The 15,580-nt window shown below is 37.0% G+C and overlaps 1 protein-coding gene across 1 annotated transcript; it reads left to right on the forward strand.

The window, feature by feature from the left end:
- Positions 1-3,767: 3,767 nt before the first annotated feature.
- LOC122072298 (E3 ubiquitin-protein ligase SPL2-like) lies at positions 3,768-11,289 on the forward strand. The gene is given in 9 exon segments (XM_042636886.1): positions 3,768-4,030; positions 4,032-4,289; positions 7,927-8,031; positions 9,096-9,263; positions 9,432-9,553; position 9,955; positions 10,429-10,474; positions 10,477-10,546; positions 10,827-11,289. Coding segments are annotated over 9 exon segments (1,176 nt in total). The 5' UTR covers positions 3,768-3,895; the 3' UTR covers positions 11,098-11,289.
- Positions 11,290-15,580: the final 4,291 nt, after the last annotated feature.

Below are 15,580 nucleotides of genomic sequence, written 5' to 3' on the forward strand. Positions count from 1 at the left end.
ACTACATTCATTCAAACCTATGGGGGCCCTCTAGGGTTGCTTCAAATGGGGCTTCAAAAGAAGCTGGGGCAAGGTACTTTTTACTTTCATTGATGATTTCTCTAGGAAAGTTTGGGCAAAAAAATGAAGTATTTGTCACTTTCAAACAGTGAAAGAATTTTCTTGAGAAGTAGATCGATAAATAAATTAAAAGGTTGATAACCGATAATGGCCTAGAGTTGTATGAAGGTGACTTTAATGAGTTATGTAAAAATAAAGGTATTGCAAGACACCATATAGTTGTTAAAACGCCCCAGAATAATAGAGTGGTAGAGCGTATGAATAGAACCTTGTTAGAAAATGCGACGTGTATGTTATCAAATGCAGGATTAGGCAAGGAGTTATGGGTAGAAGCAGTTAACACAGCAACCTTGTTGGTGAATCGATCTCCTTGCACAGCTATTGAGTGTAAGACTCTATAATAAATTTAGTTAAATAAACCTGCAGACTACTCAAATTTAAAAGTATTTAGATGTCCTGCTTATGCATATGTAAATGAAGGGAAGTTTGAACCTAAGGCTATGAAATGTTTTTTTTTTTATGGATCTAGAGTGAAAGGATACAGGTTGTGGTGTCCTAATCAAAAGTCTCCAAAATTTCTTATTAGCAGAAATGTTACTTTTGATGAATCTGCTATGTTGCATTATAAGAAATAAGCTTCTATTCATTGTGATGAATGTAAAGAAAAATCTAGAGAGAAGGTGGATTTTGAAATTGGTGGTTCATCTTCAAATAAAACACAATTTACTTTAGTTTGGTTGCCTACTTTTACTGAATGAGACGATGCTCAAGAGAATCAAGAAGAAAAGCGGTACAACATTGCTAAGGATAGACCAATGAGGAATATTAGACAACCACAAAAGTATGGGTATGCTAAATTTGTTGCTTATACATTGTCTGTTGCAGATACAATTGAAAATATTGAGCCCGTAACATATTCTGAAGCTGTTACTTCAATTGATTTTACAAAATGGTTGATTGCCATCAATGATGAGCTGGAATCTCTTCATAAAAATCAGACTTGGGAGCTTGTCAAGCCGAGAACAGGAAAAAATATTATTTGATGCAAATGGGTCTTTAAGAATAATGAATCTACCTCATGCGTTTAAGATGCTAGGTACAGGGCACGTTTGGTTGCAAAGAGCTATAGTCAGGTACAAGGAATTGATTTTAATGATGTTTTCTCACCCGTTGTTAAGCATAGTTATATTCGTGTCCTACTTGCTTTAGTTGCTAGGCATGATTTAGAGTTTGAGCAACTTGATGTGAAAACAACATTCTTGCATGGTGAACTAGAATAACATATATAAATCCATCAACCTAAAAGGTTTGTTATTGAAGGTAAGGTGGATCATGTATGCTTATTGAAGAAGTCCCTATATGGTTTGAAACAGTCTCCTAGACAGTGGTATAAAATGTTTGATTCAGTTATGGCTAGTTTTGGATACTCAAAGTGTCAATATGGCTGTTGTGTTTATTTCATAAAGCTCTCTGATGGGTCATTCATATATTTGTTGTTTTATGTTGATGATATGTTTATTGCAACAAAAGATAGGAATGAAGTTAACAGGTTGAAGGAACAATTAAGTTATGAATTTTAGATAAAAGATTTTAGGGCAGCAAGGAAGATCCTTGGTACGGAGATCAAGAGTGATAGAAAAGCAGGAAAGCTATGGCTATCTCAACAAAAGTACACTGATAATGTATTAAATCGTTTTGGCATGAATATGCCAAACCTGTAACTACTCCTCTTACATCTCATTTTAGACTTTCAGCTACTCTATCACTTAAGACATATGAAGAGGTGAAATACATGTCACGTGTTCCATACTCTAGTGCAGTTGGCTCCGTTATGTATGCTATAGTTTGCACTCGTCATGACATTTTACAAGCTGTCAGTATGGTGAGCATATATTTGTCATATCCAGGTAAAGCTCATTGGGAAGCAGTGAAGTGGATACTTAGGTACTTGAAAGGGACCTCTAGTGTTTGTTTAGAGTTTATGAAGAATAGTGATAGTTTATTTGGTTATATTGATTCAAATTATGCAGGTGATCTTTACGAGAGGAGATCACTCACAGGCTATGTATTTACTCTTAGAGGAAGTAAGTTAGTTGGAAATCTACTTTACAGGCTACAATTGCATTATCTACTAGACAATTAAAGAAGCTATTTGACTTAGAGGTTTGTTGGGAGAACTCAGCATGGATCATGGGTTGACTATTGTCCATTGTGATAACAGAGTGCTATTCACTTAACTAAAGATCCAATGTATCATGAGAGGACAAAGCACATCGATGCTCGGTATCATTTCATAAAAGAGATAATTGTTCAAGGTAATATTCAAGTGTTGAAGATTAGTACTGAAAACAATCCAGCTGATATGTTGACTAAGCCTTTGTGTATTGGTAAGTTTGAGCATTGCTTTAACTTACTTGGCATTTGCCGTGTTTGAGTTCAGCCCTTTGGAGGGCTATTGGAGAAGATGAAGATATTAGCTATTTATTTATTTGTTGGAGGAGAATTCAAGCCAAGTCGGAGATTTGTTAAGTTTGTCTCAAATTCTTGACCCGTTTTGAAGATTGACCAGATTCGACATTTTGGTGGCGATCCGAATTGGAAGTTTTATGAGATCTGTGATGGAAGCATAGGGGTTGGGCTGAATGGAAAATTTGTCTTTCTCTTCCCTCCCCCCAAACAAAAGGTAGGAACGTTTTTTCACATGGGGAAAGAGAGCAACAAACATATTGGAGTGTTGGCATAGGACACGTTCCCGGATATAATTCTATTTCCTTTATTTCAATAAAGGATGAAAGAACGATACCCACTAGTGTATATTTATGCCTAGACACATTAAATACAAAAAAACTATGTTGCTCCACACTGAAAATGTCTATTGGTGTGTACCGTAATGGCAGTGTAAAAAACCATCTTCTGAATAGATTATCAGGATAAATATCACTTGATTTTTAATTTTAAGTGCAAGTAAAACAAGATTTTGATGTTTTGAGAAGTACAATAAGATGATTTGCAATCTACTCATATTTAGGCATCAAGGGGATTGCACATTGGAAAAATACAATTATTAATTACTAGATTGATATAGTTGACGAGGTTTACTATGTAAGTTTCATTTGTTTTGATGAGCATCACCAACCTAACTCATGGAATCAATACAACAAATGTGAAAACTAATTGAAATAAGTGGTAATTCGTGAGTTCAAACAACAGTTGCATAGTGTAGTTGGTGAGCGATAATTCGTGAGTTCAAGAAAATTAAAAAGAAGAAATAAAAAAATGCATGACTGATGAGGCAAACGATCAAGATGAGCCTATAAAGGAATTATACTCTATCAAAAAAAAATATCAAAATGAATTTATAAAAATGTCAGAGGGTTATAAAAAATACAATATATCGTTATTCTGACTGAAGGGTTAATGGGTGCGCACGCAAAAGTAAGCTGCCAAATGGTTGGTTTGTTTCGATTTTGATATAGGAACGAGGGATCAAAACTAAATCGTTAAAAAACTTCGATTTTTGATTGATTTCAATTTCAATCCGACACGGTTTCAGCTTATTTTGATGATTCTATATCAGGTTAAAAACCGATTTAATTTCGGGCTTGAACCACTCATGCCCGAAAACCGATTAGAAACCCGAACGATTTGAACCGTGTCACGTGAGTCTCACGCTGATTTAGTACAAAATCTGAATTGAGAAAGGGCGCGAGAGGAACAGAACAGAGTTGTAACATAGGGAGCAAGTAGCAACGGCGATAGAGGTTATAGAGATCGCCACTATCGCCGTCGCCGTCGGCCTTTGGTGGGTCAAATGCAGAAGAGGTAACGACCAAAAATGTCCTCTCACGACCGAGCTGCAGCGTCTTTCTCCGCAAAGATCACCCTAGCGGCCGATGGCGCCGTCATCGGCCTAATGTTGGCCTACTTAGCGATACGAAGCATTATCGATTTCAGTAGCACCTCTTCAGCAACTTCGCAAAATCCGCCGAGCTCCAGCCGTTCAAGTTTCCGATCTCCGCATCCTCCTGTCTTCTCCCGACGACAACAACAATAGCGATAACACCAGCAACGTCGGCGATTCTGAAGCCACTGACGGAAAGCTTCTTGTCGTTCGTGGTCACGTCGAGGCGAAATCGGTGGTCGATGGGAATTGGAGAAACTTGAGGCCTAACGTTCTGGTCTCGCATGAGTCCGTGGAGAGAGGAGTTGTGTTACAGAGAACACAGACGGTACGTCAGATATTCTTTCCTTTTAATCTTTCAAATTCTTTAGGGAGGGTTTGATTTTCTGTCTTCTTTTCTTTTTGGGGTATACTTCAATGTGGAATGCGCAACTGAGGCAGAACTTATGTTTCCCAGTATAATTTTCTAGCTATATTGCATATTATAGTCGGTTCTGCTCAACTTTGTGCTTTTTATACCTTTAATATGTAGGGCTAGGTTATGTAAGAAGCAAGAAAGGAATAATCTACACGGAGCCAAGGATTAAAGTATCGGTATCGATCGGTCAAAATTAAGATACGTATCGAAGGGTATTATATCGTATCGAAAATATGCTAAGATACGCACATAAATGGATAGAGAACACATTTTTATACACTTTTGCATAAAAAAATAGTTAAAAAAATCTATATATAACATGTAGAATGCATAAATACTTAAGTAGAGGGTATCGTATTGATAGATAAATATATTGAGTTGAAAATGTTCAAAATGATGAGGGTATCGTATTGATAGAGAAATATATTTTTTTGAGAACAATCAAAATTTTCCATGGAACTTGTAGAACACTTGTTTTTACATAACATATAAAAAATCTAAACATTTTTAATCATCGAGCATGAGTAGATCTATGAAATTTGAAAAAAATTGAAACCCTCATTTTCTCTTGAAAAAAGTTTGTAAATCCTTATAAATCCAATGATTTCATGTAATAATGATGCACAAAATGTGATTCTAAGTATGATGAACCTTAGATTTGTAAAAAAACTTGAAAATCTAAGGTTAAAGTTGAAAAAAGTGAGTAAAGATTCAAGAACTTACTATTCAAAATTTTCAACTTTCAAGTTCAAGGTTCTTCTTGGACTATGTTTTTCTCCTTCTTTGAACCATTCACTTCCACAATGTTTCTTTCAATCTACCATTTGAGTCTCCAAAAAGGTGTGTGAATCAAAGGGGAAGAAAGAAGAGAAATATAGAAAACCGTTGGTGAGAGTTTGAAGTGTTTGTTTCAAATAACAAAAGGCACATTCACGGGAATTTTCTTATTTTCAGTCGATACGGTACCAATACTATACGATACGGCTCGGTACTATACGATATAGTCGATACGTACCGATACAGTACCGATACTCACGGGAATTTTCATATTTTTCAAAAGTTCGTATTGCATAGTATCGTACATATCAGTACGGCACGATACGATACGACCGATACGCAAAAGAGGGCCCAAAATTCTATGTAGCGTATCGGTATGTATCATGCCGATGCCTATCGATATGGCACGATACGCACCGATACTTAAAACCATGCACGGACCACAATCCGAAACAATTCAAGAAACCATAATCAAGATGTGCTTGATGAATGATAACTCTTTGTATTCGATCCTGTCTGTGATGTCAGTGGCTTTACTTTTTTTTTTTTCGAATGAAATACTAGGAGCATTAAAAATAAGCATACCCGTTATGCTCAAAGTGGATAGAGGGAGGCAAAGATACAAAAAAAGAGGCGTTAAACAAAAACTGGGAAATAAAGAGGGGTGGTGGAATCTTTCAAATGATAAAGTTTATGCGGTTAGCACCAAATGTTGAAAGTGAGTCAGCTACTGAATTTATTTGTCTGTAAATATGACGTTACAACACATGAACAGAATGAGCTGAAAAAGCAACTCATTGATGATAGAAACAATCCTCCAACGATGATCAGCTGAATAACCATAAAACAATCATACTCAATAATAAGATTCTGAAAACCTTTGGTTGTTGCAATTTGAAGGGCTTGACGAACTGCAAAAGCTTCAGCGACGTAGGCATAAGTAAATTAAACATATTCTAAGAAGCAAGCTATGAAAGAACCTCGTTCGTCTAAAAACTCCAATTCCTGTGTCAGCCTACATGAGAACCGTAGGGGCTCATCCTATCCAAAAGGAGTTTCCAGATGAAGACTCGCGCTTTAGGAGCTGTATGAATATGCCGGACTTTCTGTCAAATTGGATTGGAAGAGTTGGATGATCATTCAAAGCTAATTTGTACGCTAACGAGGCTGTAAAAACCCCCTTAGAAGTAGATGCCCAAATGAATGAATCTTCCACTTCCAAGATATGAATTGGGATAGAAAGAATTGTTCCAGCTATTTCACAAGTCTACCAAAATCTGATAAAGGGAGCTTTCGAAGATTTGGTAGAAGGTTCAATAAGGTCAGCTACAAAAGAAGGGGCTGAGAAGTGGGAGAGGAAAGGTGTATCCCAGAATCTAAGGATCAACCCAAGAATTGATTGTGTGACTGTGTCTTACACAGATAACTAAGCCTTTGAGGAGCAAATCATGGACCCTATAATCGTTTCCATCCCCATGAGGCTGAGGTGGGGCAAGAAGCGTGAAGGAAATCTGAATGGGGGAAGTACTAAGACTTCATAAACCGGCCCCAAAGTTAAGAATAGGGATTAAGGAGCTCCCAAGCTTTTTTGGTTAGTAAAGCCTTATTTATGAATGTAGAGAGCTTGAGATTAAAATCACCAGATTTTTTAGATTTGCAAATCTGAGACCAGCTAAATGTGGGAACCATATTCTTATCTCCATTGGACCAGAAGAATTTCCTGCTCAAAGCATCGAGGTCCTTGAGAATAGATGCAGGAAGTTAAAGCAAGACATATAATACTGAGGCATTGCAAATAAGATGGATTGAACAAAAGTGAGCTTTCCCGTTGAGCTAAAAAAATTTAGCTGTACAACCCCTAAGTTTGGAGTTAACCCTATCAAGGAGGCTCTGACATTTAGATTTATTAAAGACCCAAACTAAACTACTGACACTTCTGACCCTTATATGGGCCTAGTATTGAGCCCATTGACTTGGGTTATGGGCTGGATTTTGGCTTCCACAATCTGTCATTCTTCTAACCAATAAAAAGCCACTGAATTGCTGCTGTTCAGAAAAGGGAATAGGAAGAGCTTCACACACCACGATCAAAATTTATGTGCAGATTACTCCATACTATCCCTGGTTTTGATACTTAAAGTCTTCAAATAACCAGGGAACTAAACCAGGTCACACACAACGCCCCAGCATCCAGCAAGTTTCTACATCCTAAAAGTATGAGAACCAAAACTGGTTTGACACCTTCTACACGACCAGAGTTAGAATCTGGCATGTTTATTGTGGCAGAAATCCAAAAAAAAAATAATAGCACGACATGATTAGGATTAAAGCTCGCAACCACTCTGGTATCCCGTGATGATTGTGAGAGAAGAATATAGGAGGTGTGCGATCTAATTGCCCTACTTGACTGCTCCCACATATTTTACAAATTAATGAACTAAAAAGACAAAAAATACTCATTCACTAGTCACTAGACTCACTATGCTTTTACATATTCTAACAAAGCCAAATCACTTAAAATTGACCGTAGGGAGCTCCTATCCCGTAAAAGTGAGTTCCTCTCTTTGTGCCACACACTTTAGCAACAAATTTATCAATACTAAAGATTAAGTGTCCTTTGAAGACTTTTTAAATGAGTTGAATTTTTGACTGTGCCAGTTTAAATATTAATTTTATTCTTTTGAGAAATGTAGTTTTTTTTGGGATAAATATGAAATGAATTTTGAAGAACTAAGATGTTGAAATTTTGTGGTTAATTTGTTGTGTGAAGTGTATCTACAATGAGTGGAGAGAACCGTTTGGATGGATGATATCTGACTTGCGCAACGTCATTGGAAGATCCTGGAAAGAACAGAAGTCTACCTCATCAAAAACGGTAAGTTCATATTCCCACCTCGTTAAAAATGGATTTTTTCCTGATTAATAACAGATAAACAAAATACTCATTCTATACCTATGATGAACTGTTTTGAAAGCAAATGCATACCCTCTCTAGCAACCTCAATATGTTTCAATTTTCCAATTTCTAGTTGGTTCAATATTGTTTCTATTTTGAATCTGCTAAATGAGTGGTGGTGCCAATGGCATACCTTATTGTAGAAATTTGTGAAGCATAGTCATAGTCTTTCTTTGATTCAAATATTTGTGAGAAAAATATAGGATCCAGAATAATATGTTCTTTATTTTCATTTTTCAATCTTTTCACTGGTACTGTGAAATTTAGGAATTTTTTTTTTGGGGGGGGGGGGTGGTGAGTAGAAAGACAATGCCAAGAAGTGTCAAAAGACATAGGGCCACGATGGCATGTAGGAACCTCGCATTTCACAAGTACTCCACTGGCTTACAAAAAAATGAATTAAATTGATGTATCTAAGCTCAAATTTCCTTTGATGATATGAGGGAGCTTCTAATAGTTACTTGCTTCTTACTGAACTTAAAACCTCATTTATTCTCCAATTTTTCTGTTAAGATGTTGGTTGGTTTAAAGGGCCGCGCTTGGTCCAATGGTAAAAGTACGAATGTTGCGACCTGGCGGCCAAGTGGTCAAAACAGCCTCTCGACATTCTCAGGGTAAGGGTGCATAGTTCTCACCCCCTTGGACCTTGCACATGCAGGATCCTCATGCACAGGGTACGACCTTTTATGTTGGTTGGTTTAAACTGTGATAAGATTCTATCAACCAGGGATTACTGCCATTGCATCTGAGTTAAAAAGGCTCTATCCCTATCCTGCTTGATAAGATGTTGTATTGGTTTGGTCTATGCCATGTTAAAACGCCAATATGTTAGATCTGCTTCAAGAAGCTTCTATCCCAAAATTCTGCCATTGGTCATTCGAATGCTTTACAGGGAATCACAAATTTATTTATGCCCTGATGAAGTGAACAAAGGTCCCTTGTGCTCTCCCAACTTGATTCTGATTGTTATCTCTTATTTACAGGTTCCATTTATTCTTGTTGAAGGTGGGTGGCCACGTACTGATTATGTTATTGTCAATTTGGATGGTTCAAGGCATCCTTTACCTCTTATGACGGTTTATCATCAGTTGCAGCCAGTCCGTGCTTCTCCCTATACTTTCCTCCAGGCACTTTTTGGTCATGAATATCCCGTAAGTTGCACATGAAATAGATGTTTCCTTGGTTTACTGTTTATTCAAAATACTTGAATTTATTCAGAAACTAATTTCTTTCTCTTCATCAGCTTTTCAAATTCATTCTTTTTTTCTTCCCATGTTCTTCTTTTAGTTTGTTGATCTAGTATTGCTTTTTTCTGCCAGGTTGGTTTGCTAGATGAAGAGAAAATTCTTCCACTGGGAAAGGAAATAAGTGCAGTTGGCATTTGCAGATTGCAAGATGGAACTCCTGAGATTAAGTCTTGCAAGGACCTTCCCATTTTCTTGTAAGGAATTTTATTGAGGATTGAAATCTGCTAGATTCTATGGCTTCAACATGTTGAACCCATTTCATATTGTTGAGTAAGGCATGCTCCTATGCTCTGTACTAGTGTTATGCTGTTATATACTTTTATTTATATTGGAGTATTTGAAACCATCCACAGATGGTATATTAGACAATCATGGCACACAGTTATAGCTGGTTCTGAAAATGGAGTTTTTCGTTAAAACTTGCTGATATAAGTGGCTATGTCATTGAACTTTCATAGTTTTTCTGGTCTAGGTCTATGATGATTGGTTGTGGCTAAAGCTCCACAGATCTGACAGCCATGATGATACATATCAGGTTTTGTTGCAAGTTAACCTGGTGGTGGTTTTCACTGCTACTTTTTTTTTTTTGACCGAGGGTTCCACAACCATTGTATATCTGAAATTCTGTTGTTCATGACACATATTGGTTCATTGGGAAGTTGCAACCTGGGTAGTTTTGATCGGTCAAGTTATGGTTCAGACAACTGTTTGCGTGTTTGCTGCTGCGGTGATGTTCTGTTTGTTGATAGTAGAGAACATCTATGAATATCCAGTCTGTAAATATTCTATGATATATTTGTCTAATTACCTAATATTATACATGTCGATATATTACAGATACGCTTAAATACATATCTGAATTTCAACCCATCCATTTTTCTATTAAGGTGGAAAAATGTGTGATTGTTGAATATTATGATTTACTTCCATTGATTTCAATGTTCCATCTCCTTTGTTCATGACATAAACTCAGTAGATTAAATGATTTAAATAATCATGGAGATTAATTTAGTTGATCTTTGTTGTATGCTGACTCAGTGGAGTTGAACTGGTTGTTTATTGTTCCAAGTCCGACATGACCAAGGAGCAGATGGTGGTAGATCTTGCTGTTAGGACAATTTTCTGTTATGGAGTGGCATTCTTCTTGGCTCATTGTCATTTGGTATTTTAGGCTACGCTATTGTTAGGTACTGTATTCGACCACATCACTCCAATGGATTCTTCAATATTTTGGTTCATCTTAATGAACTTCAGATAAATGATGGAAGATGTAAATTTTAGATGGTTGCAATGTTGATTACTATATCCTCTAATTTCTTGGTGAAGGCAAGAATTGATTGATGTGATGGACTTCAATCTTTCCTGGTTCTTCTTAAGAACACTGAGGAGAAAATTTCCAGACAATTTTTTTTTTTTTTTGAGGTATTATTTGTTACTTTAACTTCATTAAATTGCTGATGCATTCAGGAACTGGAATAGATGGAAAGAATGGAGACAGTTAAGGCAGGCCCATCAGCCTGCTGATGCTGAAATTGAAAGAGATGAGGATGTTGGTGATATTCCGGATGGCGATTTGTGTGTGATTTGTTTGCTGCGGAGGCGGCGATCTGCTTTTCTTCCATGTGGGCATCTAGTTTGCTGCCAAGGCTGTTCCCTATCAGTTCAGTGTGGATCAGCTCCTAAGTGCCCTGTGTGTAGGCAGACCATTGGGACTTCCATTAGAATTTACAGTACTTGAATGTACTAGTCAATACCAGTCTCTCCCTTGAACTTCTGTAGTTTTGCTTCTAATATCTTCCCTCTGAAAATTCTTAAGTGTTGTAAAAATCGTCAGTCTGTGTAAAGGACTACTGTTGAAATGCTGCAAATGGTTTGAGGATGGATGCCTTGTAAATATCGTCAGTTTTAGTGTGAAGGACTCTACAGTCTACAATTGAAATGGAGCAAATGGTTGAGGGTGGATGTCCAATGTGTACTTCCCTCTCTGTCTCTCATTAAATATGTGGGCCTTTTTTCTGTCTATTATAGGTTTCAAATGCAGGAGTTGGGATCAGGTTGGTGGAAGAGGGGGGGGGGGGGGTTCAGGGTGGGCACGGAATTGGGAGACTGGTGATAGGGGCAGAAGGTCAGGTTAAAGGTGGAGCTTGCGCGAGGGTTGCAAAAATTATGGGCAAAGGGTGGGACGTTTCGATTTGTACCCAAAGACTAAACAGATGGGTGGTGGTGTTCTGAGAAGAAGAAGAGTGGGAGATGGTTTTCTGAGTCGATGAATACGGGGGGCGGAGGTTGCAGGAGATGAATAATAGAAGGAAGGAAAATGATTAAAAATCGAAAAACACATGTATGCTAATGGACGGCGGAGTAAGAGGGATAGTACGCATTTTGTACAATATATTTTTTATTTCCATATCATGTACTTTGGACATATTACATGTATTGCCATTTTTCAGATAAAGGTTGTAACTTTATCATCTAATGGTTAGTAAATGCTAGCATGTTCAGCTATTTCGCTTTTAGTAATAATAAATTTAATTTAGAAAAAAAGTTAAAAAAGTGAGCTGTGTTCCCCGTGTGGTTTAAATTCGTGCATAAATGCACAAAAAACATGGCTTCACCGATGGACTACCAGATAATTTAGAACATAACACAATAGTCAGGTTGAGTAACTCTTGAACGGATCAGATTCTTATACGAGAATATTCTCGTACGTCCTTGGTCCTTGGATTTATAATTTATTTAATGAAGAGAGAGAAAATTGATTCTAAATCCACGGACCAAGGATGTTCTTGTACATTATTGTACGTGAACCTGATCCGCCCCCGAGTTACTTAGCAGTAGGAGATGAAACAACTGTTAAGAAGCCACACAATAATGAAGGGAACCATTCAGAACACCCACTTTAGAGATAATCAGCCTTCCAAAAAGTTAATGGACCTGCAATCTATCAACTACTCCCACTTTACGGTTTAGCGATAACAAGAATGGTATCACGAAGCCATGGTAGACTAAGAAACTTCATAGGATTTTTTTAGGTTCTACTATGATTTTTACAGGGTTTTTTTCGGTTCTATGTTATTAGGTTTTTTTTTTTTTTTTTTTTTTGGAGGGTGGATAATAGTTGAGGTAGAGTCATAGACACATGGAAGAAGATGAAGTGTTTTTTGTTGTATCCTCTTGTGTAATCTATACCCCACCTTGATATCATAACAATTTCTCTAGGAACCAAGAAGATTAGGCCGATCTGAATACTTCGATGAATTATATATGTATTATTACTCATTTTGTATAATGATAAAGAAGATCAATCAAAGAATTATTATAATTTATAAATCAATATTTTCAATTCGTAACTTCATATTCCTGATTTGTAACAATTTCCCTTGCAATAAAAAATAGAGAAATTTACAATGCCACCCTCTAAAGAATGCCACTATTAGACAGACATCCATCCCCTTTAATACCAAATTACATTCACACCCCCTCATTCTCTTTTAGGGAATATAACTCAAGTGCTGACATCAGCTGATGTATTTTTTATTAAATACCAAGACAACCTCATAATATATAAGTTATCTAATATATTCTTCTCTTAACCACACTATAAAACGGCTGAGATCTTTCTCCAAAAGATCCCTATTTAAGGAAAGTAATCACCTACCTTTCAGAAAAACCTCATCTTTGAAACCTAAATTGGGTTCTCTTATTTTTTGTTTTTTTAAGAGGAAGTGTCCTGTTACAGTGAAGTCCTATGTTACTGGCGATCATGCACTTTCTCCAACATTTGATGGTGTGTGTGTCACGTCTCAATTAATTTCATCAATCAGTTGCTATAGTTTTTGTAGAACCAAAGATCCTTACGCCAATTCTTGGAAATCTTTCAAAGATTATAAGCATAAGGTGTTCAATGTTGATGAATATATAGCACCACTACTAGGTTTTCACCGTAATGCAGTGTTGCTTGGTATTCATGTTCAAAATTTGGAAGATTTGTTAAGCCAGAATACCTTAGTAGCTATCGTTCGAGGGATGGTCGCATACCGTTCCCCTTTTCTACAAGATGTGTTAAAGAGTTTGTCAAGGGGTTAGGATGGTTAGACGACCAAAAACTTGCCGTAGAAGAGCTGAGTCTTTTCAGCTCAACAGTGGCTACTGGCCGGCCACTCCATCAAATTCATCCTCCTTAAATGCGTGGAATGTAAGAATTTCAAGTTACAACGTTATTTACTTTACAATTTCAAGTGTTGTTTGACTTGTTTATAATGTGTTTTTTTTTTCTTCTTGTTTTTCATATAAAGTTAACTTCTCTGAGACTCACTTACATATACGGAACCGGTTTCTTTTAGAAGGTGTGGCAAACAGATTTTTAATATTGTTCGATTTGCCTGATTTTGAACATTTGTATCGTTGGAGGTAATAAATTATTTAAAATTTTGATTTCTGTTTTGTTTCCCGATTAATGGTTGAATGTTTGAATATATTGCTGTGTAGGAGCTGATATGCTTGGCCACCCCTTTTTTGGTGCCCCACAAAGAGAACTGTTTTTTAACAAAAAATTGTTGATTTTTTTCGTGATGAAAAAAGTGTACCAGCACTGATTTTTTTCCAAGAGTAAGAGCGGCAGTGAGGGAATCGATTAAGTTGGGACGTTTCCCATATTTGAATTGGATTGGGATCATTTGAGGTTTCCACAATTCCGTTGTGTCATTTATAAGTTATCTTTGAGCTAGTTTAATTAGTTGGAAAAAAGGCTTGATTGTTGTTTTTATGATTTATTAAAATTTTCTTTGGCAGATTTTAATCCCAAATATAAAGACGAACATAATGAAATTGGTCTCTTATGTTTTTTGCGAAACTTTTATATCCATCAGAATTCTTTGGTAAGCTATTTTTCATTTTAAAAAGTTGTAATTATTATTCTCAAATGTTAGACTAACTATCGTTATTGCTGTTTTTTTTTTTCCTAAGAGCTTGATGCAGTGGAGCCATTTCTCTTAATTGAGGCTTTTCCAGTGTTGTTCTCAAGGGTTTATACTGTTTTGGGACCTAATTTATGAGGGTTGAGTTATGAAAATTATGAGGTAATTGTAGGAACGTAACCCTAAAACGATGCAGAAGATAATGGAAAAACAAAACAAACAATGCACACGGATTTTACGAGGTTCGGCAAGGTTACCTACGTCCCCGGTGAGATGAGATCCTGCTTCACTATCAATGGACAATAGGGTTATAGCGCTTGTCCTCAGACCTCTCAGTATTGCTTGCATTACAGAGAAGGAAACCCTCGTTACAAATATATAGCGAAAAAACCATAATCTGGAAAGTACACAATTGCCCTCAAATAAAAAATTCGAGTGGGGGGCTATGCCCCCCTACACCCCCTGCCCCCCTTGCAACCCCTAAGGCCCCGTAATCGGCTAGTGGGACCGCCGTTCTGCCTGTCTAGGTGCTGCACTAGTACTCCCTAGATTAAACTGCGACGGAATACAAGACATCATACACCACAGTAATTTACATTTTTATATAAATTTTGTGACGTAGGGTTGGTTTGCTAGAAATTTCGTCTTGTTGGCTCCTTTTTAATCACCCAAATTAATGGTGCAACAAAAAAGATCGAGAGAGGAACTGTTGGGGTCCAATTGGTCCAGGTCCAATTGGTCCACACCCCACGCCAAGGATTTAGTTGTCGGTATAGTGATTAGGTATTGACCTAGAATTAACGGATGAAATTCATAATAGACAAATTAAAATCGTATGGCCCACCAATCCATCATATATGGACTTCCAAAATAGGCCACTGACAAGTTACAATAGAAACCATAAAAACTCCCAGCCCATGACCCAAATTGCCTATTAGACTTCTTGTTTAACTCATTAGACTTGGATTTGGGCTTGTTCCAGTATAAATACTTGTGTTGGAAATTGGAATCTCTTGATCCACAGCAGGCCCCCTGTTGAGAACCCACGCTTCCGACAGAATTCATGTCCCACTGATTGGGAAGAACGTAAGTTGTTGGCGGAGGTTGGCTATGAGGATATGTAGAATGCTGCCAAATAGAGTTGGAACAATCCCTAAACTAAATTGAACTCTTTCCTTTATCGGAAGTTGTTAGGCTATCAATGGAAGTTTGTTGGAATGCCATTAGAGTTTGAAGAGAAATAGCCGTTTGTGTTGAGGTTATCAGCTCTAGTGGTGAGGTGATTAACCCTGTTTGTGAAATGGG

The sequence above is a fragment of the Macadamia integrifolia genome, chromosome 2 (genome assembly GCF_013358625.1).
Source record: "Macadamia integrifolia cultivar HAES 741 chromosome 2, SCU_Mint_v3, whole genome shotgun sequence".
NCBI classification, from domain to species: domain Eukaryota; kingdom Viridiplantae; phylum Streptophyta; class Magnoliopsida; order Proteales; family Proteaceae; genus Macadamia; species Macadamia integrifolia.